At 25.1% G+C, this 27,991-nt stretch overlaps 1 protein-coding gene across 1 annotated transcript; it reads right to left on the bottom strand.

The window, feature by feature from the left end:
• Window positions 1–3: 3 nt before the first annotated feature.
• Window positions 4–27,472, bottom strand: LOC129968740 (tumor necrosis factor alpha-induced protein 8-like protein). Its single transcript, XM_056082939.1, has 4 exons — window positions 27,337–27,472; window positions 25,655–25,683; window positions 18,116–18,315; window positions 4–7,729 (listed from the first exon to the last, which is right to left on the bottom strand). Coding segments are annotated over exons 2-4 (567 nt in total). The 5' UTR covers window positions 25,656–25,683; window positions 27,337–27,472; the 3' UTR covers window positions 4–7,363.
• Window positions 27,473–27,991: the final 519 nt, after the last annotated feature.

Genomic DNA, 27,991 nt, shown 5'->3' with positions numbered 1-27,991 from the left:
AGATTAATTTTTACAAAAGTTTATTGCTTATGATACAATACACATGTAAAGGTTCATAAAGCTACTTCGCTTTACTGAGGACTCGCTAATCCATATACATTTGCAAAGATATACTTGGATGGACAGGTAAAAAGTTCAAGATATTTTAAGTACAAAAAAATCTTTAAAAATACATTAAAAACTGTTTGAATGTAAAATTTTATAAAATATATTCTTAAAAAGAGTATATTCTTATTGCTAAGTAAATGCAAAACGAAATCATCTCAAAAATTCTCTAAAAAAGGAGTTCCCAAATTATGAAGTACGACAAAATTTGTAAATGTTATATATCATTTTCAGTTTGAAAAAATGTAAAGTGGGCTTTAAAATCTTCATCTAGACACAAATTAGTTTTTTTTTTTTTTTTTTTTTTTTTTTTTTGTTTTTGTAAAATAATATTTAATAACAAATATTTTTCTTCCCAAAAGTTCCTTCTTTGCTTTCAAAATCTCTTTCAGAAGGAGTAATGCTGCTCCTCCCAGAAAAGAAATTATGTGTGTTCAATATGAAATGGATCATTTGAGATTCGATTTCAAAAAAGCAAGTCACAATGTTTAAACCTTGGGAACTCCTGTTCTATAACATCAAAGTTAAAATATGATTCTAAATACAATAACACCTTTCACTCGTTACAAGATTATCAAAAACTATGAATACATTTAATAATGAATAGAGTACATTCAACTAAATTGAACAGAAATATGGATAATTCATTAATTCAAGATTATTTTTGAATTCAATAATGACTGTAAAATATTTTCGAAACAAATATTGATAACTTCACAGCATTACCTTCAGTGATATTAAAACTAATTAATGTAAGAATATTTACTGCACAAGAAATTTTAAACTATAACTAATAAGACTAAGGAAAGATGAAGAAATTAAAAGATAAAGACTATTTAAGGATAATTTTGCTAATTTCATTTGATATTACATCTCTCATTAAGAATTTAACAGTACAGAAATGAACATAAGAATTTTATATACAGGGATCTACAAAGTTTCTAAACCAGTTCATAAAAGTCATCGATGAGATATGTTAATAAAGTTTGTCTTGTGCTCCCAGGCATTATAAAATTTGTGTACTTCAGATAACTTGTTGATAAAAACATAAGTTGTTAAATGTCTACTTGTCAAGAATATATTCTATAGTGCTATGTTAAAGACATCATGACACAAACAAAAAAGACCACTTTTTATCATTCATGATAATACAATGTTAATGAGAACATGCCATAGAACATCTTAAGTTTAAGGAGTTTGGTGCCTATATAGATAAATAAAGATTAAATCAAGAAAAATAAACTTCAGTATCTACACCACAATTTGTTATAATTTACACATATTTATCAATTTATGTGTTTTCTAAATAAAATTATGGAAAGATTAAAAATAAAAAAAGTCTTTGTAGTTACCCTGTATTTTAGTAGTCAGATATGCATGCTGAATTTTTTTTATTTATATTATTTCCATTCAGAAAAGAAAGCTTGAAGAGAAACTTATGGAAATGTGCAGTTTTCCAAGAAATTAACAAAGAGAGAACAAATATAATTGGCCATATAAATCTCCTAGTAAATGATGATAATAAATTATTGAAATCAATTCAGCAAGTCTAGAAAATCACAAAAATAAGGAGTCAAAAATAATCTAAAACAATAAACAAAATATTGATATGAAAAATGGATATAGTCAAATAATTAGAATAAGTCATGCAAAAAAATTGGTTTTGCTTCAAAAGAATATATTATACCAACAATATTGACAAGTTTCTAAAAGTTGACTTTTATTTTAAATAAATAATTATATTTCATTATTCTACAGACAACAGCCATCCCCATTTATGGAATTCACAATCATATAATAAATCTAGAAAACACTGCAATGGTTTGTATGTTAAAGAAGTTCATTTTTAGATTAAATTTGCTTAGATCTTAGTTAAATTTGGAATAAATGTTTGTGTTTTCATGTTTTAGATCCAATTCATTTTACTTTACCTGACTACATTTATTTAATTCTGTAAAATTCTTTCTAAGAAAGGAAACATAATTAGTGATTCTAAATCATGCTATAAACTTACAGATTATCTTTTAATAAAAAATAGGAATTTTGTTCTTGAATAGAAATGGAAAATTCACAGATATAGTATTTTATTAAATGATAATGGATTAGCATGTGTAAATTAATTATGAAAAACATATTCAGCAAATTAATATTTTTAATCCTCATTCAATAGGCAACTGAATTTACCCACATTAATAGAAATTTTAAATGCAATTCCCATGTAATAAACAATCACACTTCAATGATTTCAAATACAAATTCAATTAACATGAAATTCACGTCGAAGATATTCAGATTGCATTACTTGCATAATTTGAATCACTGTAGTAATTAATATTTCAAGCAGACTAATTATTCAAGATGCAATACCAATCAGTAAATAATTCTTATTACAAGCAATAAATGCAATATTTCAATGAAATAAAAAAAGCATTTATTCATTTATTAAACATTGGGTAAATAGCCATATTATATATGTGACTATTTACATTTTGTTGGTAGATCAGTATGATCCATATTATGTGAAATACTGTTAAAAGGCTAAATTATACATTGTTGAGACTTAAATATCTTCACATGGTGTAGAAGAAGTTGGATAAACAAGCTCAGAAATCTTCTTCAAAAAGTTCAAGTCATTTTTAAATGGAAGACTGATAAAGCAAATCAAAATTAGATCTTTTCTACAAAATACAAGTTTTCATTTGGACTGCTATAAGGTATGAAAGAAATGAAGTACTGGTTATACTCTAATTTAAAATTTCTGTGATACTTAGCTAATCCAGAAATGATAAAATAAAAATATGATTTACTCACAAATTTGAAACAAAAAAAAAAAGCTACATTTCAAAATACAAGGTTCTGATCAGACACAAATAAAAATAGGCTTTACAACAAAACAAGTTTATGAGAATTTTTAAATTAAAGATGGCAATAAAGATATATTCTTTAATAATTTTATAATAAATAGAACATAATTAATAAAAAAACAATAATTTTAATTTAATATGTAATAAGTATGACAATTAAAATTTTTCTGTTTAATTTTAATAAAAAAGTATTTAATGAATGAAAAGAAGACAGAAACAAACTGAAGAAAGAAAAATAATCCCAAATCCACATTATAGATTATAATTGAACATTAAACTAAAAAGGTAAAAATACAAATTTTAATAGCCCATTAATATGAATTTAAAATATTGAAATTAGTCAGTTCACTATAACAGCATCCTATCAACCAGCTAAGGAATTCAGTGAGGTCAAACCTAAAAACAAAATCTAAACAGTAGAAATTTAAAAAAGAGGAAAGAAATAAGTTGATAATTACTTAATGTAATATCATAAAGCATTAGCATATAGTTAATAGCCATAGCCATTTTTACATGGAATGTTTTAAGACAGAAAATGCTACACCTAATATTTCCAACCTAATAAAGCTGAAATTATATAACTTATGGAACATTATATTATATTATATAAGTAAATTGAAGAGAATGGAGTGCATAGAATAATTCTATAAAATTTTGTAATTTGATTAAATTCATCAAGTTAGAATTTACAAGAAATAAAAAAAGAACAATATAAAACAATCATGTTACTGAATGTAAAGACTGACAAAGAAAAGATTCTTGATAATGAGCATCAAAATTTTTTTCTTTTCTTCATTTATAATATTGATTTGCTGATGGAAAAAAAAGCAATTTCAGCCATTCTGATTCAAAAATCATCAAAAGTCGCTTTCAAATATGAAATATTTTTGGATATGGTTCAAATGGATTGTTATACAAAATTAAAATGGAAGACTTTTCAAAAAAAGTTTTAAAAAAATACCAACAACACTACAAAGCCATATTACAGTATCTAAGCATTAAAACTGCACAAACATCAAAATAGAAAGTACAAGAAGAGAGATGATACAATATAAAAAGGAAATATAAACCAATTTCACACCAAAAATATCTAAAAAAATAACACAGTCACAAGAACAATAAATAAATTCATAACAAAATAAAAGAATAATTTGCAAACTATGAAATAAAAAAAACACCTAAAAGTGCAACAAGCAATAAAAAGTATTCATTTTACACTTAAATGCTTAGAACAATTTGTTCAAATTTTCGATGCTCCAGAATAATATTGAGCAACACTTTTCAAACTGTACACATGAAGGAATGACTACGAAGTACAATAATAATATAATAATTTTTTTTTTCAAAATATAATATAAAGAACAGACATGTTCAGCTTATTTCCCCTTAATATTGATCCTAATAAATAATAAGATAACTTTTTCAAAGTAAAAAAGGTTAAAACATTTACTTTTAATGTAAAAAGATTTAAATTAATGCTTTATATGAAAAATACAAATACCTGACCTTGATTCTAACATAATAGAGCAAGTTAGAAAAAGTTTGTTCTCTTAAAAGTAATTGGCACTTAGTTTAACACAAAAATGAAAAGAATTCAATAACATAACACGATTTTAAAAAAAAATTACAATTTTTTTACAATTAATTTATAAATCAAAGCATTAATAATAGAACAATAGCAAATTATGATCACATATTCTAAAGACTATGTCTAAAAGTAATACAAGGCATTTAAAAACTTAGTTATAAATAATAATAGCAAGTTTTAATATTCTAAAATTTCAATGGAAAAATCAGTCAAGACAACAAGAAAGTGGGAAAAGAAATGGTCAGTTTCCATGCGCAACTCTTAAATTCAGCAATACAAAAACATACGTATATAAGAATTCTACATAATTTCCATAATGCTTAATTATAAATCTATATTTAGATGAATCAAAAAATATATTAAAATATATAATATCAGTATTCATAAAAAAGTATTAAAAAAAAGCATAAATTTTCAGCAAATCACAAATTTAAAAAGAATTTTATAATTTTTGACTACACATAAATAAATATGAAAAATAATTTCCCTATCATAAAAATGTACAAAAGGAATTAGAAAATCACACATTTTCTTATATAAATTTATAAACTTGACCTTAATAGTAACAAGGAAAAAAATATTCCACAGAATTTATTTAATCCTCAGTTAATTGAATTGACAACTTAAATCTTAATACATTTATGATATTTTGTCATAGTATTTTTTGAATAACAATTCATAAAAAAATCATTAATAAAGACGAATAAGGTGTTTTAAAAAACATGAAATATCAGCAAATCTGAAAGTTTTTTTTTTTTGTTTTCACCTTTTTAAAATATAATTAAGCAAAGGAAAATATCACATCATGAAATGCATTAAGTTTCATATTAATCACAGCATACACAAAAAACTTTTTTCAAAACAACAAGCTCTCTTTACCTTATAAAATATACACTAATAATCATTGAAAATATAAATCATAATTATGAACTATAAAATATGTGTGAAAATTGGTATTCACAAAAGGAAACAATTTATTTCTGAAATAAACAGAGTCTTTAAAATATCAAAATTAGTACTAAGTATGAAACTTAATATGTTTTTTGAAGCCACAGATTGAAATAAAAGGCTGAAAATGTTGAATGTTTTTGTTTCCACAGACTTATAAAAAAAAAAATTCTACAATATTTTTGAGGAAACTCCATAATTAACTGTATTTCAGATATTAATGAAAGTAAAATATGCATAACAATACTTATATGAATCCTACACATTCAACATATAAATGAAAAACATCAATATAAATTGTATCTTTGTGCATTAGTGATGGCCACTCAAGCTAAATCTAGCTATTTTTGTAAAGTTCACAACTATTAAAAATGGATTGTAATAAAATCACTAAAATCATTTTTATCCAATTAAAGAAATCACTCTTACAAAAGCACAACGATTTCAGTATGAAAATTATATATTTAATAACTATATAACAAAAACTTTCAGTGCTCCTCTAAAAATTGTTGAAATTCACAAATGCAAATCCATTTAAAACAAAACTTTCTGAAGATAGACTTTCAACTTCATTAAGATTTCTATGCTATGCTGATATAATTTTGGTAAAAAAAGTGACTAAATTTAACACTATTCATAAAATAATTTAATAAATAATTTAATTAAGCTTTTGTTATAATAACAAATTTGTTATTATAACAAAATTTTTGTTTGTTTTTTTAAATAGTACAAAACAATTTAAATACAAAAAAAAAATAATAATAATACAACTGCCAGTTCTTTTTTTTTTTTTAAATATTTACAGCTTTTAATTAAGCCATTAATATTTGGGGAAAAAATTTATTTTCATTCTGTTATTAAATAAAATAATGAAAAATGCATTGTTTTTAATGAAGAAAATGCATATTTTAAGTGATTACATACAAATACATGAAATGTTGAAATACCATCCTTAAATATTCAGATGCATAAGTAGAAGATATGACTAAATTAAATGCACACAAATATCACACATGTAAAGCTTAAAAATTATTAGGAAGTATGTATCAAAAATAAACTATGGCACAACTTCATCCATAGAAAACATTTTCAATAAGTTTTAGAATTTAATGTAATAATTATGAACAACTGTACAAAATATTCCATAAAATATTTTTAAAAATTCATGTAAATCAAACAATTGGCAACATTAGAAAATAGTAAGAAACATCAGAGGGTAACAAAGATTTTGCCACAAAAATTAGCTTACTCAATGCGAATATTAAGCCAAATTTTATGACAATACAATAAATATTACATACTAAAAGAACCTTGGGATCAAACAGATGAACAATATCATCTAATAGTTTCTATGGTGTCTTGCCCCCCCCCCTCCTTTTTGGTTAAATTTCTAAGATTCAATATAAGCAAAGAACATTATTAATGGTAGGAGATGAATTTGTTCCTATGTATATTTAAGATTTGCAGGGGCAGTTTTAGAATATTTTTTCCAACACTTGATCTTGATCTTAAGATATATCAGTAAAAATGCATTATTTATCATCTAAGACTAATGATGTAATACAAATCCTGAATTTTCTCCCTACCTTTTTCTCATTAAGACTAACACATGAATTAACCTTATTTTAATGAAAGAAAATATACAAACTGTATCCTGAATTTTTTTTTTTTTTTTTAATGGGAACATTCCATGGGTAAAATACAATTTTAAAATATAAGAAAATTGTTATCATAAGTATGTAATAACTTTTCAGTAGGCTAGGACTGAAATTTTTCTGACACTCTCAGATAAAGTAGGATGAATTCAGTTTTGGTTACCAAAAGTAAGCTTCTGCCCCCAAAAGAAACATATTTATCATTAAAGGGAACCATCTTCCATTAACTTATGCATATCAGAAACTATTTTGCTCAGAAGCTCTTTATGGCTACTGTCTCGACTGAAAACATCATCCAAAAAACTGGGATTGGCGAAGAAATTGAAGACATGGTCAATCCTGTTAATCGACTTGTCAGTCAAATGTCTGGACACCAGGTTCTTCAGAAGTGCTCTACATTCATTCAGTGCTTGGAGGAGAAAGTTTCTGTCATATGAAAAATCCACTTCAAAGAAACTGATAATTGCCATGGCAGTGGAATGGAACTTGTGTTTAAACTGCTCAGCAGTCCACAGCTCCTCCTGATTGAACTGGTCATTGCGATATAAAATTCCAATCTTGATCACAATCTAAAATATATACATGGGAGAAATTATTAAAAAGATTCAAATATTAATAAATAAAAATATATCTTCAAAAAAATTTATATTTCTTCTATAAAATTTCAATTCTCTAAAACTCTCCCCCTTCCCTCCACCTTCTAAACAAAGGAAAAATTAAGAACAATTCAGTTTGACATCTAGTCATGCATATTTCAATGCATTTATATGCAAGTCCCTCATTTCTTAACTGAAAATGGCAAATTAAATCATCATATTCGATTCTGTTTATTTCCCAAATCAGTTTATTTCTATGTATTATAATTTTATTTCAATAATACATAGAAATAATGGAGCAATAAAAATTGATGGAAAAAATTACCACTTGCGCTACCAACTATAATTGAGCTAGTCCAATAGAATAATAAACCACTGATAAATTTATTATTAAATTTAATATGCAATTTAAGATAAATAAGTATAATATGTTTTCATATGCTTCATTTTTTTTAAAATCAACTTTCTTATTTCAGACAAGAGAAAAAATAACACATTGGAAAACAAGATTTGAAGAGAGCTAGAAGAATAAAATAGATCAATGAAAAAACTATGAATTCCAGTGTTATAATGACTTTTATTCAATATTTCAAAATTTTAGTTGAAGTATAAAAAATAATAATTTGGAAATGTAAAAAAATGTAAAATTAGATGGAAAATGTTAAGAAATATAATGTACATTCTTCCAACATATAACAAAAGATAGTTTGGAATGAATTAGCATTTTTAAAATTACTTTTTTATTTTCAATACGAGAAATTTCGATTTCAGAATAAGATTAAGAGTTTACTAAATTGTAGAAGTCTAATGTAATTATAAAACTGATACACCATTCTTTAATACTACCATGTACATTGGTGATTTAGAGAACACACTATGAACCTAAACCAACTAGATTTGGTGCAAACACATTTTAGAGAATAGACTTTTGGATATTTTGGAAAACCCTGGAGCCTGGCATTTTCCTATTTTAAATATTTATGAATTAAATCAAGTTGTAATTTATTTTTAATACATTTTTAACAATAAATTCTGTAAGCTTATCATATAAAATGATTTTAAAATTATTTTAAGGTACAAAGAAAAATAATTATTTCCAATGATTAAATGATAAGTTTATGTTCTATAGAGTATTTCAATGAATTTAAAAAATACAAAGCACTGTGCACCTCTTGTAACTTAGCAATGGTTAACAAATTCATAACACTTCGAATTACAAGATCATGAAACACTGTTTGGTCTTTAAAGAGGAAGAAAGGGATATTGTTGCATTTTTTTATACTGATACTCAAAGTTATTGAGAGATGGATATTATCTGTTATTCTCTTTAGAAAGAGCTGACAAGTTTACAATTAGTAAGTTTTTTTATAAATTAAGATAAATGCTGATTTTTATATTACAATTTTGCAAGCTTTTCTAAACACATGGTATGCTTAAAACACATCTTACACATTTTAGAATGCACAGAATAAAAAAAAAAAAAAAAAAAAAAAAAAAAAACCCTACTTATGATAAACTTAAAATTTATGTAACTTCAGTATTTCAAACTGTTTTAATAATATAGCAAGCAGTGCCAATATTTGTTAAACAACTATTTATTTAGGAAATCTGGAATTGCAATAGTCATATTTAAAATCCTCTGAATATTGGATTTGATTTGCCAACTAACACATTTTCAAAATTTATTTCATTTTTTGTAAAATTTATTTTGGAATTAATAATTTCAACCAATACATTTTTTTCAACAGTTTAATTTAACTATGTATCTTTTTTATATTTGTAAGAATGGAATTTTGTAATCAATCTTTCATTCATTTTCTCACGTACTACCAAAAGTAAGAAATTTTGAACAGTAAAAATTGAATATTTTAATTCTAGATGACAAAAATATATTTTAATAATTTTACAGTTCTTTATTCTTAATATATTAAATATATATTGATTTCATAGATTAGTACCAAAGAGAATACAATTGGACAAATATTATTATCAGATTCCATTATGTTTATTAGGGTTGCCACTCAAATCTGGGGGAAAAAATTCTTGTGTTTTCCCTGCATGTATTAATTAAAATAACAATATGCTCTATTTTTCATCAGTGGAAAAAACAAGGGAAAATAAAGAAAAATTCAACATTACCTGAAAAAATATTACATTAAATTAATGTTAATATTTACAAACAAGAAAAAAAAAATTTCAATTTATTGAATTTGAAGAATTTCAGCATTTAGGAAGAAAAATTTAGAATTAGGATTTTTTTTAATTTTGGGTGACAAAATTTGCATATTAATGGGAAAAAATGACAAATAATTTACCTCATACTCACGAATTCGAAGTTACAATTAAGGTCTGGGGTGAAATAAAACACAGTAACATTCTTGTTATCATGATATAAATCATTTACTTAACAAAAAAAAGTTACAACTTTTTTTTCCCCAATTCATATATTTCAACATATTTCTATTCTTAAATTTTCATATTCAAACATCTTTTTATTTGTTGTTTCAGTTATCAGTTTTATTTTTTCCTTTTGCAAAGTTGCTTTGGACTTTTTGGACTCTTTTTCCCCTGAAATTTTTTGTTTTTCTAAAGCAGAAACTTTACATGCATGAATTTAAAATTACATGCATGAAAGAAATCTAAGTTTATGGCACCACAGTTCTTATACTAATTAAAGAATCTTGTATCAAACTTTCAAAAAGCATATCTTTGTTGATACTAAATCCGCTTTCTATAGCTGCATTGCCATGTAACAATACGAAAGGTTTTTTTTTTTTTTTTTTTTTTTTTTGTACTTCCCGAAAATCAGAAAAAATTTTTGACCTCAAAACATCAGAATGGAAATTATCTAAATGAATCAAATTGTTCTTAGTATCCACTTTTTAGTGTTTTCAGAGAAATTTCAAATTGGATCTTTGTACATTCTGAACATACAGTGGAAATTTGTGCTTTGGAATAAAGAAGTCAAGAAAATCAAGCATTCACTTTTCAGATAATATTGCATTGTTTGTTTGTTTGTTTTTAAACCAAATACAGCTTTAAAAACAACAAATTTTTGGCACTTTCATTCAAATATTTGTTTCTTTGGTAGTATTCTTCACAAATATAAGGCACTTGGCTAAAATAAAAAGTCTCTTTTTTCAGTTTCAGTAGTTCTACCAGTAGTCAAGTAACACATAGTCACTATTCCAATACTAATATTTTTTTCAGTCTTAGAAAATGGAGTGATCTATGGAGAAGAAAAAGCAAGCGAGTAGAAAAGAGATGAGATGGTATAATTTTGTTTATAGAACTATAGCAATGATCTTATATACTCATAATAGTTAGAGAGATCCGAATTTTTTAGATGAAAAAAATATAAGAAATCTAAAATTCTCTGTACTTTTCAAATTATTATGGAAAATTTCAAAAATTTTCATTCTTACTATTAATGAAAATTAATTCTCTTTATATTTAAATATTATGTATTTTATATTTAAATATATTATATATTAAAAAGTACAAAATAAAAATTTTTATTTCAGATGTAGCAATATTACTAAAAAAAATTAAGACATAATGAGTACATGAGAAAGAAATTCAGAATGTTCATAAATAGTTAAAATATCTTATATGTGTGACAAAAATTTCAATTTACTTAAAGAATTTCTAACAGAATCTTATGTTTTTTCAGTTTTTTTTTAACACCTATATTTTTAATAAAGAAATAATTAAAAGTAAGACAAGATTATAATTAGAAGATAAAATATTTGCACTTAAAATAAAATTATTAGTTCTAGAAATAAAATTAATCAAACATTTTTACTAAGCCTACTAGAATATTTAATATACTAACTATCTTTACAGTCTGGCTTTTGACAACAAAATCAATAATACAAATTTATTATGTCAACTAATTAGATTATCTATATCTTACCACAATAAAAGAAAGCTTTGGTTTAAATTATACTTGTGCAATAAACATACACCAATCTAAATTGATTAGTTAAGCTTACCAAGTCGTGCAATTCAATTAGTGGATCTCTATCCAATTTTTATTTTGCAACATTTATCAAAAACGCAAGGCAGTAAAAAAAATTTAAATTTTTTACAAATTAAAAAATTTACAAATTTGGTGTGAAGACCATATACAAAAAATTTTTAATTTTAATATTTATTTTTGTTTTTGCACATCTTCTAATGTAAAATTATGGCACTTTGGGTTTGACAAAAACATAGAACTAATCATAAAAATAAAAAAATTAAAAACAATTATTACCAAAAAAATTAAGTCAATTTTTATAACATTAACAATAAACACCTGTGAGCTTTTTCAATATTTTTTAAAATTAAAATAAATTATGTGATAGATAAAACATTTCTGAAAATGGCGATAATAATGTAGAGGTACAACATGGCCACGAATTTTATATAAGCAATAATTAAGATCCAAGATGGCTGGGATGGAAAGAGTAAATTTCTCCCTGCACTGACTCATTTTATTAAGTAATTTTATTTGCAATCTTATAAAGATAAGAACTAAAGCATTCCTATGGCTATCATCATACGATTGACAAAACTGCCATGAAATTGATGATAAAGCAATGCCATGTTCCAAATAAGTTTTTAAATCATTTTTAATAGAAAAAATAGCACCGTTCACAAATGATCAGATTAAAAAGAAATTGTTTTATAGCCTCTTATTTCTCAAGAGCATTAGAAGTCTTTTTTGAACATTTAAAGTTCCTAAAATTTAATAAAAATCCGTTTTTTAAACTATAAGCAAAAATTTACTTTAAAAAATTTACAAAAACGTTACATATATTTTATGAAGAAATCAAAATGCTTTAATAAGTCCTAGTTTTCATAAATAACTGAAACAAATTCATAAAGTCAATTTTAAAAAATCAGCCCTAAAGTAAGAAGCAAAATGAAAATAAATCAGCCAGAGCATCTCCACAAAAACTTTCCTGCACATTGCCAGGAAATGCCTTGCGAGGCATTGGCATACAATAATCACAGAATATTAACACTAAGCGTAAATTAAATATTTTTACTGATTCTATCATGTAAAGTTTTGGGGATTAATCTCTGGCATGCGGCTGAAACTATCTGAAAAGCGAATTTGGGTTTTAGACACATTCTTCCCAATTGATTAAAGCAAAAATTTTAGTCAAAACTACACCAATAGTCACAAATTATACACCAAATTTCATATATTTAAATCAATATATTTTAGTTATCGCATTTACATATTCCTGAAAGTACAGATCGACCCCTTGTTGGATTTGGCTCAAATATTGGCAAATATTTATACAATAAATATTAAATCTGTATAACAAATTTTAATTATGTAGCTGTCTCCATTTTGTAAATATCATGCTAACTTATATTCGAACACTCGGACAAACAGGCTTCTCCAAAGTGGATGAAAATTTGATCGAAATCTACAAATTTGGTGTGAAGGCCATATACAAAATTTTATCCATCTAGCTCAAAGTGTTTCTGTATTATCTTCATCACAGACAGACATTTACCAAAAATGTATTTTGGAATTCAAGGAGGTATAAAATGTGGAGATTCATTAAAATCTCGAGTTCAAATTTTTTGACGATTGCAATATTTTCTCCAAATTTTGAAGATGAGAAAGTAAAAATATCAACTGAAGCATTTTTTTAAAAGATCTTTCTTGAAGCCGGTGCGAGGCAATATATTGCACTGCTTCAAAATTTAACAAAACTTATCAAAGGAATAATTTTATTCAATGAACATGCTTTAAAATATTTTTAAGTTTAAATAAAAAGCAAAGAAATCCCCCCCCCCTTACCTTTTTAACAGCTGCAGAGTAATGGGATTCAACGATTCAAAGAAGAAATATCATTTTGAACTTCCTTACAATCTTTGTTATAAACTGTGTCCAAAACTAATTATTTTAGAGGAATCATTTTTTAAAAATTACATTCAAACAAACAAAATTTTTATTATTCAAAAACTATTCTTTTTTTTTTTTTTTTAAATTAAACTTCGAATCAAAAGTTTGTGAAATCTGTCCTTCCTCTAATGCCCAAACAATAACTTCCCAACTTCAATGGCTTGATGCTAAGTGTCGTTCAGGACAAGACTTTTTATATAAAGAGGGATAAGACAAAGAAGAAGAAAAAAAGTCATGATTAAATAATAGAACCTAAATTCTGAAAAAAATTGCAAAAACGTCCCCCCCCCCTTTAAAAATATTTAAGTACCAGATCCAGCAATTTCTTTTTTTCTTAATCAAAATAAATTTGGCAAGATTAGTCCAACGAGTAAAAATGTTTAAATGAATAGGGACATTCAAAAAATACCGCGAAATATATCCCGATTATTGAAAATTTAAGGTTTTAAGTCAAAATGTCACCGTACTAGATTTTATGAGATTGACTCATGCAATTACATACCGCAATTAATTACAATTCAATATAGTATAGTTGAATACCTGCAGTAGGTCGTTCAAGCGATTGCTCAAAAACAACATATTAATAAGAATGATGATCGAATTCTCATTAATATAGATGTTAGTGTTTTTAAAGCAGCTTTTCCCATGTTCAATATACTGTTTTGGGCATCAAATTCATCCTGCTATTTTCATATTTTCCGTTGATCGGACCATATCATATATTCTTCTTTAACAACACATAAAAGTTTAAATATATACTTACCAGGCATAACTTAAATAAATTCTTCAACATCTAACGATTCTTTCTTTACGATTAACAATAAGTGTGGCGTAGTACTCATTTCGTATTGCTCCTTCCACACACTATTCCAGTATTTTAATGAATGACAATGTACATTGATGAAGAAAAAGGGAGCAAAAAAAAAAAAAAAAAAAGGAAAGAAAACAGGGGAAAAGAATCATTAAGTATTATCTTGATATATGCTCTAAAACCCTGGAATATTTCTTCGATTTTTTTTTTTTTTTTTTTTTTTTTTTTATACAAGTGATATATCCAATTATCATATTCAACGTGAGAGGAAACAAACCAAACTGAAAAGCTTTCTTCGTCTTCACGAGCAAATTAAGCACTTTTCATGATGTTTCGCACCCTGAAAATAGCAAAAACTCAAACAAAAATTTCAAATAATATTCATATTATTTTCACTAATTTTAATTTCTTCTAAGAAAATAGGATTTTAAAAAATATAAAATATCCACTGAACAGTGGCTAAGTCTTGACACAATATTGCCTGAAATTGAAAATACTCGTTCACTAGCTATTGAGCTTAGTTTCATAGTTCTCATGGCATCAAATAACAAATCTTTAGTTCTTTTTTTCGTTGCCTCAAATAATAAAAATTCAGTTTCCAGTGTATTTGGATTTGTAATTTTTTCTTCAGGGTCTTTAAGAAACTTATGGATTGATTTTTCCATGGCTTCTTTTAAAAAGCATTACTCTGATGAGTAGTTTCTTCGGTTTGCTTTTCATCAAAATCTGTTCCCACCTAAGAATTTGGCAATAGTCTACACAATATCTTTCCAGATAACTTATTTCATTTTTATAACTTATAACCAGATAACTTGTTTCCTTAATTATTTCATTTTTGAAGCTAAAGAAAGTACACTAGATTTCTTTGCTGAACTAAACATTTTATGGATTTTGAAAACACAGCTTGTTGATTTTACTTGTCTTCTTTCCTGAATTCGTTTTTCTAAAGCACATAATAATTTCAAACTTATTTCAGTGTTTAAATTTTTTAGTTCATTTAACAGAAATTCAACTATACCCTCACTTATTATTTAATTGGCATCTCGTTGCCCTAAGCCTTCAGCTGCTAGACAAATCGGTCCCAACGGATAAAATTTAAAATATTTGCTTGCTTTTTTTAAAGAAAAGGAATATCCAGGAATTCTAAAAAACCTGTTTTTTATAACCGGGTATGAAAAACCATCAAACCCTAGTAGAGACAGAACTTATTCTATCATTGTGCTTTACAGATTCGATATTTCTAAATATTCTTATTTATGCACGAAATATAACTTTTGAAGTAAATGAAAAAAGACTACATAATAGTTATTATTCAAGAAAGTAAAATTATACCAATCACTAGATCATATGCAAGCAACACAATAAAAATCATTCTAATCAAAATAAATTAAAACTTTTGTGTTAAAACCTCTTCCTACATCTTTGTTTCAACTGTAATTTATTCAGTCTTGCATTATCATTTTCCAAGACAATCTCACAAAATTCTTCCCCACCATCTGTACACACACTAACATTTAGGAAGATCAAAAAATGTAGATTCCTCAAAAATTCATCCTAGAGTTAAAAAATACTCAGATTTTTCATCTTTCAATAATTGACTTAAACCTTTGATTAATAACAATCTGTTATAGATTCAATAGACAGATAGATAGATTCAATTACACTAAATTCAATCAACATTGGGTAAAAATTTATAATGTAAGTGTAGCATCTCCAAAAAATATATCTCACAGGTTTCATTACAGAAAGTTATATTATACAGATTGAAATATTAGAAAACTATGACATAAATGCAGTAAAACATTTTCACAGCTAGAATTTGCATCTATTTTAAAGGTACCAATATCAGTGAAACAAAGACAAAAAATGTCTGTGCACAGAACACACACAGAAGTAAAATAAGTATTACAAAAAATGTTTTTAAAAAACACAGTTATTCTCAGGAATTGTTATAATAACAAATAGAATAATTTCAAATAGTGAAAATCTCAATTTCCGTTACTAAAACTTCATAAAATTGACAATGTTTACAAATTTCTACAAGAAATCAATGAGTAGATTATATTTTATTGACGAATTTTATACATCAATATAACAAATCTCATCATAAATGAATCAGACATGGCTACAACTCAAAAAACTGAAATTTAGAAAACAATTAACTGTGCCCGAAATCTAAGTGCACAGAAGTAAAATAAGTATGATCAATTGAGCAATAAAATATAAAAAAAGTATCCAAAAATGTTTATGATTTTAAAAATATTGCAGAATTCTTACATAAAAGAAAATTTATCTATCTAAAGAAAGATAAAATTCCAATCTGAAAATGCTGAAATCCATGTTTCTGCAGAAAAAGTGCCAAGTGTGATATTGAGGAAGTTACTAAAATTCCTGCAAATCTAATACAATACAGAAATTGAAAGCATCATCACTTAGAATAATTTTCCCTGACTATTAGAGTTTTACCAAGTGCCAATGCAATTTAAATCATCTCTGATTTTAATAAAATCGTAAGCTGTTAATTAGACAAAATTATTACTTTATAATTTTTTTTAAAGTAATAAGTTCCTTAAATCATTTAAGTTTATAAATTCAAAATTATTTCCAATAAACTGGAAGATATTCAGTAATAAAATTTGTTCAAATTTAGATGCCATATAACTTTTAAGAAGCTGTTCAAATTTTTAATATATCAGATGTATGGTTTAAAAAGAGAAAAACTAATGAATACAAAACTACCAAAAGAAATAATAAAAATAATGTGCACAAAAAAATAAATTTAATTTCTATTTAATCTAGATATGATAAATATTAATAAAAATTCACATTTTAAGAAGAAAAGGAATTATTATCAGTATGAAACATTCTACAGTTTTGTTTCGTTTTATCTTAAACTGATAATTAAGAAAACATTATGCTTGGATGAGCATAATTTTTCATAATCATGAAAATTTTTTCTGATGATGAGCACACTCGGTTCTTTTACAAAATTTTAAAATGAAGAAAGAATTTTCAACAACATGGATTAAAAATACCATTTGATTAATTATTACAACAACTTTCAATGTGGAAATTTTTGTGTTTAATATGAACAGAACAATCTGATATTTTCTATATAAAAAAAATGTCTGAAATAACAATTGCAAATATTCAAAATTAAAGTAATATTGTTGAGCTTTAAAGAAAATTCCAACTACTGTTCAAAATATAATTCATTTGTATGAAGCATGTTGAAATATTCACTGACTGTTGAGTGATACTGGTAAAATTAATGCAATATCTATTCGATTATGCTAAATCCATGTCTATAGTATATCATCCATTTGTTACCCACAGTTACGATAACGAAATATAAGAAGATAAGCTAACGGATATTACAGTCATCTTTATCATAAATTATTCAAAAATATCTGACAATTGGTCAACTGTTGAAATGTGAATGAAACAAAGTTTCCATTTATATAAATTAAAATGAAAATATTTTGATATTATAAAACTGGTGAAGATCTAAATATCTCAAAATCATCGACATACGTCAAGCATAGAAGCCAAAGAGAAGAGCAAGAAAAACTTATATTAGATTTATATCTTATAATATATATATATGTGTGTGTGTGTCAGGAAAGCTGAAACTAACCTTTATAATATTTTTCACCACCTTCTCAGCTTCTTTTTTATTTCCAGACACACTCCTTCCTAATCGGTAGAGGTTGTCCAAAAGGCATCCTGTTGTATCATCAATGAACACTTTGGCTATACTCTTATTTGCCATGCGACTCAGCAATTTCTTTTGGGCACGGAAGCCAATATCTTTGGCTCGAAAATTAGAATCACCCACTGGAAAAGAACAAAAGCTAATATTAGTTGAAATTACTAGTGACTTATAAATTATATCTGAAATTAAAACATTAATATTTAATGCTTATTAATTTAAATGGCCTTAAAAAAGATAAATGCTTATGCATGGCACTGATGGTCATTTAGTTCATTTTGGTATGGTTAAGTATAATAATGCAGAACTTGTTGTAAGATAAAACGTTTTCGGCATATAAATTTCTCAACACAATAATTCTATTTTGCATGTAATATTTAAGTCTAACAATTTTACTGATTAAACTGCAAATACGTCTCTTTTTATGAATAGAAATAACTATTTTAGATAGTGAATAATGACTGCAATTTCCACAAAACTATTTTTTTTTTATCTGCTAAATATGTACATTAATAATGCAATTTTTTTTAACTCAAAAAAAATACTGTGGAAGAGCTCGGTTTTAGATATGTTAAAAATAAGATTTTTCAGTTTTCCTTAACTAAAGTATATATATATATTTATTTAACAAGCCTAACATTTTAACACTAAGCCTAAAGCAACTAATCCATTTTTCAAAAATCATTTGTCATCAAAAATCATCAGTGAAATATTGGCTCAATGGTAAATAAATATGAAAGTAAAGGGTATTAACGCTAATTAAGATAACTAAATTTACTGTAGTTAAATTCTAATGAAATTCATTTACAGTTTTTATAAATAGTTTTTTTTTTTTTTTTTACAATTGAGTAATTTATAGTTTTTTTATAATTTTTACATACAAAGAATAAAAATTCTGACAGAAAATCATTTCTGCGAATCAAACATCATTCTCTTTATACTATTTGGGATAGTGATTCAATTTAAGCGAAGATTTCGAATGAAACATATTTTAGAGTTACTACTTTTATTGAAGAAAAAATTCAAAAACTTTTCAAGAAAATGATAAAGATCAAACTTTTTTTAAAAATTCAAAGATTACAAAACTATTTATACTTCTATATCTGAAATATATAATAAATTGAAATAAAACATTTTCAATATTAACAATAAAATGTGCCATTACTTTCTTGATTATTATTTAAGAGATATGCAAGCGAAGAACACTAAGTATGCCTATTATCCTTGTCATAAAGATATTAAGCCAAAACTTACAATTTGAAGTCAGCTTCTAGACCATAATGTCAACATCTTTATTGTTAACTACAGCAGGGCTACTATTAGGCATCAATTTTACAAACTAGTATTCGATGTTCCTTTCATAATGCAATACTTAAACTAAAATAAAATTCACTAAAAAAATGTTAATTCCACAAGAACCTCCATTCTCATTTCGATCTACGTTTGGCAGAATGCAGAGGGAAAGGCAAATATAAAGTTCAATAAAATTTTATTTGTATTTAAACTGCAAATAAAGTGTCACTAAAATTTTAAATTATTAAAGATTTTGTAAAAGCATCAATTTCTAAAACTATTTGACTCTGCTATCCATTGAAAATCTCTAGTCTTCTCTCTTTTTAAAATTCATTTCTTAACAAACTTCTGCAGTGCAGAAATCTTCTTTTCTATTTTCACCTTTTTTTTAATTTTGAAAAGTTAATTCATCCAAAATTTGCTCCCTTTCTCATTTTGAGATTGTAATATTTGCTTGTCAATAATTTCAATTTACAATGGGCACTGTTTGCTAATCATCCAAGTTCCCTTGCAATTTAGAAATTTTTCAATTCAACTCAAACATTTTGCACCAAATGTTTCATTTAAAGTTTCTAACTTCAATATTTTTATTTAAGGAAAATCATCTTTTAACTGCCTTGCTCATAGAATCGTATCATCAGAAATCTCAGTTACTTCCCACAATTTGTGAAGAGACTTTAGACCTTCTTAATATTTTGATAGTAACTTACCAATATGATTCTTAGGTGAATTAAATTCCTCAAATTCAACTGAACTGCAAACCACATTAATCTTGAAATTGTTCAATTTTAATCAAAACTGAATTATGTTTTTCCCCCCTCTTTTTCTTTTTTCTGTAGCCAGTTATAATTCACAAGAACAGAAAAAAAGACTCATTTTATTACAGCAGGAATAGGCTTTTTCAATCATTCTCCTTGGTCTAAACAACTTGCTCCCTAGCAAGTACACAATTGAAATGAAATTTTTTCAAAAATCTACAAATGAAGAAGTATACATAATATATAATAACTTGAATATCTTAGTTGTTATTCCAGAAAAAAAAATATGTTTAATAAGGCTTTTTAGCTTTCAATCATCTCAAAATCCCTATAACCTTTGCTGACATCAGCATACATATCTTTATTTCAAAAATCAAACTTGAAAATGTTATTTACAGTTGTTATGGCTTCAGAGATTTTAAAATGCTTTCTCAAGACAATTGAAAGTTTTCAAGTAGTCAGTAATCGTCTTTATTATATGCTGTGTCAAAAATGGGCAGTCTTTTTTGAGATAATGTTTAAAATAATTATTTGGTGAATGACAAGAGAAAAATCAGGATCAAGTGTTTACTATGTTTTGCAAAAATTTTTTACAATTTAGATTTTGGTATAGATTTTTTTTTTTCCAAACCAAATCATCTTCCATGTTTATTGAGCAGCAATTGCCTTCTATAGACATCTTGTTCATTAAAAAATTTTAATAAATCTTCCACCCTCTGAAAACTTTTCATAGTGTTGTTCTCTTCTGTAGTGAAACTTTAAATAAATAATACACATTTGATAAGAAAAGGTTCCATATCCTATGTGTATAATATTCTGCCTTATTTAAATGAAATGTTGACAATAAGTAGAATTTAACTATGCATATAATCAAAAATTATTATCATTAAAAAGAAAAAAAAAACTTTTTAAAAATAGACACCTATAGAGATTGAAAAATCTTTTATCTAAGAATTATGAAATTTTCATAGAATATATTCAGCTCCGGACTGGCTCACCAAAATTTTTGCCATCTACAATAAACTTCACTTAGCAAACACCTCTCATAATAACTTGCATAATGAGCAAAACAAAAAAAAACAAAAATTTAAATTATTCTCTTAACAAGCAGTGTTTCAGAAACTGAGTGACAAAGCGTTACTGTGACATTATATTTAGAATCTCACTTATTGCCTTGTATTTAGTGTTTGTTGATGTTTTTAATTAAAAGAGAACAATAAAACATATAGTTAATTGAATCATAAAAAAAAAAAATGCGAGACACTTTCGTAAGTTTCATGGTATCATATTGTGATACGAGGAAAAATAACTCAATAATATGCAAGTCTTAATATAAGCCCAGCTAGGAGGTGAGTGCCAACGATGTAATAGAACTACAATATTTGTTACAGAAGTAAGAGAGGAGGAGATAACATCTTCAGCAGTACAACAACCATCCAGTGAAATAACAGAAATGCTGAAAGCATAATAAACTATGGTACTGAATGTTGAGAAGCAACACCCTAATAAAACAATAGCTGTGTGCACTACAACTTTACATAACCATAGTGTGTTCTGCGTCTCAGTATGATTGACCAACATTTTAAACACAGGCAAAAACAAATATAAACATCAATCTTGTAAAAAGGCATGAATTATAAATTACATTATTATAAACTTAAGTATTTTTTTATATCAAACATATCCTATGTTATATTGCCAATTTGAAAAAGAAAAAAATTATTTAATGAATTTTTTGCACTATGAGAAAAATTTAAGAGTAAATTACGCTTTTTAAGTGAGGTTTCAGTCTGACTTCCATCTTCTCGTTTTGTCATCCTCAAACCAAAAAGGTAAATCCATTTGTTTTATTTAAAAATTTAGTTTAATGCTTCCAATAGTAGACTGCAAAGACCAAAATCACGCATTTATATAAAACATTTGCAATGTAAACCGAAATTCAGTAAGAATATTTTACTGACTCACAGGATAACTTTTAGACAATCTTGCTATCTGGGACTACATCTTAGAACAGGTATGAAATCTACTTGACCTAGTAATACAAACAATACTTCTCCACACACTTAAAAGACCATTTAAGGCCTGTATGTAAGCATTATGAAGACACAGTGAATGGCATAATAGCCATGGATCTGCTAGATTCATTGGCAATTCCTTGCTTCCTTCTTTTTTTCTTTTGATTTTCTCTTTGCTACCAAAACATATTAGCTGTACATTTTGCTTATTTTAAAGGAACTAACGAAAAATTGTGCACCTTTCCTAGGTTAAAAGTACAGTGAAATAAAATTTAAAATTTCTGAGGATTACAGAAACCCTGATATAGTTTTAAGCAATATGCCTGTTATTAAAGACATTTACTGTGGTTATATTTAGAACAATGCAACTATAGGGGAACAGAACACATTGTGTGTGTGTGTGTGTGTGTTTTCCCCTCATCCTCGCAATTTTTCATCGGCCAATTTTTTTTTTAACAATTTTAAAAAGCAACAATTTTAATGCAATAATTTCAACAGATAAAACAATCTTAAACATTTAAAAACCATGTAATAATTTATTTTCTGCTTGAAATAAAACAAGAAGAAACAATAAGCAGTTTTCAATTATAGCTAATACATCACCTTAACTTTTGTTTATTTTTATTTGAATTCTGCAATAAACTCTTTCATTCTTTCTCCCCCAACCCCAATTTCTTTTGCAATCCGATAAGAAAATAATTCTGAATATACATTTTGCAACCTACACAGCATAATCACTTTATTTGTTCAGCTGTAATTCTATAAATTTTGTAAATTATTTAGGTATACAGAAAAATTAAATCTCTACTTAAGTTTTAACAATTATTGTGTAAAGTATTAATTTCAAATGAAACATATCAGGAAATTTAAAACGGAGTAGAGAGTTTAAAATTAATTACTAAGAGTAAAAAAACTGTCAGCACTACAAATACACAATAAAAGTCTCCAATTTGGTTCACTGGTTACTGCATACATCACAATTACAAATCACTAACATGAATATAGAAAAAAAAATATCAACTAGTGACATTTTACACTTGATTATAGTATTAATATTAGATATCTAAGTCATTTTATCCATAAGAAAATAAGATTTTCATTTTATATAAGAAAATAAAAAATTTCCACTTTTAAAAGGAGTATAAATGCTTAATAAATAAAATATCTTTTTTTTTCTAATTCTAAGTTTCGTTTAATAATTACAATAAAACAAAAAATTCTATGTTCTATCAACTTTCTTTGAATAAAAAGTAACTCATTACTTCAAATAGAAGCACAATTTGTAAAAAAGAAAAAAAAATTAATTGTGATATTTTCTAAAAGACTATAAGGAAAGACCAAAGTTAAGAAAAAAATAGTAGCACATAAAGAAAACAAGATAATCAAAATTTGTTTTTATATAATAATAAAACTTTGTAGAAAAATTTATCAAATCATGCTAAATAATAAAGTATATTCTTTTAAAAATTGAATATAATAAGCATTTGAATATTTAAATGAATAGATGAATCAGCTTCTAAATCAAAATCTAAAATGCATAACAGACCTTTCAGACATCAGCTACAAAAATAAAGAAAATATTTCATTAAATGTGATAAATCGATTTACATCCTATTTTAATAGTAGAGAATACTAATTTTAACTTAGTCAAACACAATTTTTATATATAAAAAAGAAAAAAAGTTCAAAACAAAACAACTGAGTCTAATCTTTCAAAATATAGTACCAAAAATATTAGAAAAGTAGAATTAGAAAATTATTATGCGAAGTTTATATGAATTCACACATTTGAAATAAACAGTTTTATAGATTATTACAATAGAATGATATAAAAAATAATAGAGAAGATGTCACATATCAAAAAATTGATCATAAAACAGAAAGAAAAATATTGGAGCTTAATTAATTTTTTACAAGATTATCTCGTAGTAATGAAATCGATACTTTTTAATTATAACAAACAATTACACATCCATGCATAAGTAGTTAATTCTAAATATGTGTTGCATTTTTTATTTAAGATTTTTAATATATAAAATGAAATTTTAAATAAATTCTCTAAAAATATGTTTCACATAGCAAGTTCAGCAAGGAATACTGGTGCCAGCAGCAAAATATTTATTTAGTACCACATAAAATAAACACAGTATCACAAGAGTATACCTTATGATCCTATAAGGTATACCCTTCTCGTTCCCAATATTAGTATTTGGGATAGGTATTCAAATTCATTACTATACTAAATTTTAACAGAATTAATCTCTCATAATTGAATATCTGCTGGGAAAAAAAGAAAGATCAGAAGGAAGAAGAAAATGAAGAAATGGATTAAGAAAATTGCATGGAAGAAAACACAAAAAGGAATGCAAAACTTTCATAAAATTTATCCTGTAATGTGAATCTATTTCAGTTTATGAAGATATAAAGCTCTATTGTTACTGAGAATTTTTTAAAATCTAGCGACAATATTATTGACTGACTAAGTTATGTACAAGTATCATCACAACAAGAAATAATAGCCTTCTCTCAATATGAACAGCAATTTTCTTAAATGTTCAATACTGTTTTCTGAAATACAAAATTACACGTGTCTATTTTAATTTAAAATAATCTGCATATTAATTTCAGACCATCAATCAAAAATCATTTAATAGACTTTACATGCCAAAATTTCAACAGATGACATCACAAAACATGAACAATAAAGTTTCAGAAAAATCTCTTTACTGGCATCATTGAGGATCAGTAGCTATCCATTAAGAAAAATTCCACAGTGTATTAATGATCATATATATTTATTAAATCTTATATTTAAGTTTAGAAACAAACACTTTTTAAGAAACTTAATGACATTTCACAGTTCTGACAGTTCAAAAATATACTTTTAAAGTCAAGATTAAATAATCCACATTATGTATCAATAGTTATGAAATCAACATTTTACACATATTTAAATACATTTTTTTTAAGTATCCTAATATAAAATAATCATGACTTTTAACAGTAAAAATTTTTTTTCTCCTTTAGATTTCATAATTTTAACAGCAATTACAATAATAAATAAATTAAAAACAACTTTTTTTTGGATTGCTTAGTAGTAAATCATGAGGTGATTGTAAAACTCGTTATACAAAAATTACAAAATGTAACATTAATGATAAATAAATGAAACTTCATATATTTATAATAATAAAAATACTAACATAGTCATATTTGATCTAACATTTGAAAACAATATTTTTAAGCCATAACATATCTTAAACCAAAATTCTTAAGAAGACATAAAATTATGCATGGATATTTCAAAAAAATAATTTATGTTTAAAAATATTATATAGTAAGCATAAGATTCAATGATTTTTATTATGAATCAAATAATAAAATTTTACAAGACTTACTTATGGCACAAGCTTTAGAAACAATTCACCTAAAAAATGAAATTCAAAATAATAAATTCATTCAAAAATATTATAAATACAAAATTTAAAATCCAAGTAATTATTTAAGATTATTTATATGTTAATTGTGAAACAACTACCAACAAGCTGTATTTTTAATTTTTCAAACAGAACAAACCAAAATACATATTTTTATTTTCATATTTTTCACATAAAGATATTTCTACCTGTAATTTTTATTTAAAATTAAATATGCAAATTATCACCAATGTCTTTTATTAGATTTGTGATAATCATGCAATTGATTAGCATGGAATGAAAATTATACATTAAAGAAATAAAATACATCTGCTAATGATTCAACTTTTTTTTTTTTTAAAGAGATGAAATAAATTTACTAATGATTCAACAATTCTTTTAAACAAACAAAACACATCTATTAATGAGTCAAACTATATCAATTTTTATACCACAGGAAAAGATTAATATTCAGATATTTTAATAAATGCTTCAAGAATTTCAGAATTTATTTAATATAAAATTAAAATTTACTAAAAATAATTTATTTAAAAAAAACAGGTGAAAAAAATGAAATTTTCTATTTTAAAAAATACTGAGACTAGGAAAACAACCTTCATATTTTATTTGGAAAATAAAATTTAATTTTCTATTCCTTTGCACATAATTTTATAATAACTGGGGTTCCATAATATTTTACAATATAAACAAGCAAAAAAATTTTGTTTTTGTTTTTAAAATTACTGTTTCTGACTAACAAATGTTTGGTTCAAATTACAAATATCAGTTTCAATAACACACTGTACAAGAATTTATAAGTGAAGATTCAAAAATAGTAAAAATTAAAGCAAGTGCATTTTTGCTAGCTTGGCTCCATGCATACATAAATTTTAAATAATATTATAAAAATATTAATTTGTTAGTAAATATATATATATACAAAACTGAAGCAAAATAAATACATACACATTTTTAAATTTAAAAAATACAATCTAAAAAGAAATATAAAATAGAATTAGATACTCAATAATGGCCTAGAAAAGAATCGAAAAAACAGAAATTTCACAAAGACATTTAATTACTTTAATAATGGCAAGTGAAAAATTTTTCTCGAGTTATAGGAATTATTTGCATTATTTATAAAGAATTAAACTGTAAAAACAAAAAAAAAGAGAAATAGAATCAGCAAATTTGTCAGCAGAAGTTTGCATCCGGAAGATAACATTTCCGGACTACCGATTATTTCGACGTCATTTTTTTTTTTTTTTTCTTAAATTCCATCAAAATATAGCAAATATTTAAACATATTATTAATTAACTCGTTTCAAAAAATTATTGAAATAAAAAAAATTAATAAGACGTATAATTTTACCAATAAAAAGTCAATAATTAAAATATTTCAATTGCGCCACAATTGAATTTAAATACTAATAAATATCAGAAGGCATGCAGCATTTTAGAAATCAAGAAAATTTTACTGAATCACATATGGTTATTTAGAGATATGGTTATTTTTTTCTGAAACAATTTTAACAGTTTCAGATTGTTATTTATTACGAGATTTTTCAAATATAGTTAAAATTTTTAAATGAATGAATAATCAGTGTATTCTTAATGATAAGGCATAATAATGCACATCGAAGTAAATACTATTTCCCACTTACTCTTTCTGTGTTAAAAATAAATTATTATACACATGATTGTCTTCAACGCCTGACAATAAAACTCACTGTCCTTTCACCTCTGTTTCTCAATTTCAAAACACAAAATAAGGTCAAAAACACGGTCAAAAAATTAAACTTTGAGAACCGCATTTAAGTATTAGTCATAGATACAGTTAAAATAGTAACAGCAGAGATGACATTAAAATTTGATGACTATAATTTTATTCTCAAATTAATAGATTAAATTTATTCCAGAAACAAATTATGAAAAATAGTATTAAAAAGGAAATTATTATAAAATGAAACAGATAATAATTAAAATGAATAGAAAGAAATTTAATCCGGAAACAAATTATGGAAAATCATATTAAAAATAAAATTACTATAAATGAAATAGATAATAATTAAAATGAATAAATTTGCATAATCTTGAAGGCCTAGTTGTTTTAGTATGGAGGGAATCATAAAAAAATTTCATTAAATCTGACGTATACTTTCTTAATTCACTATTCACTATTGAATGCTTGGGAACTAAATTAGAATGATTCATGAAATGCTTCTAGAGGCTATTAAAAATTTACAGCACATTCAAAGACTTTGTGGTGAAAGCTTATAAATCAGTTAATAACTACGTGACACGGGCAATCGCTTTTGT

The sequence above is a fragment of the Argiope bruennichi genome, chromosome 5 (genome assembly GCF_947563725.1).
Source record: "Argiope bruennichi chromosome 5, qqArgBrue1.1, whole genome shotgun sequence".
Lineage (NCBI taxonomy): Eukaryota > Metazoa > Arthropoda > Arachnida > Araneae > Araneidae > Argiope > Argiope bruennichi.
The sequence above is the reverse complement of the archived record's forward strand: the minus strand, read 5'-3'. Positions and strand labels throughout refer to the sequence as shown.

What these genes read in the sequence shown, in the direction of transcription:
- LOC129968740 (XM_056082939.1), bottom strand. An exon ending in TGGTGAAAAATATTATAAAG is followed by an intron (nt 7,730 to 18,115) that starts GTTAGTTTCAGC and finishes TATATATTTTAG; the next exon opens with ATTGTGATCAAGATTGGAAT.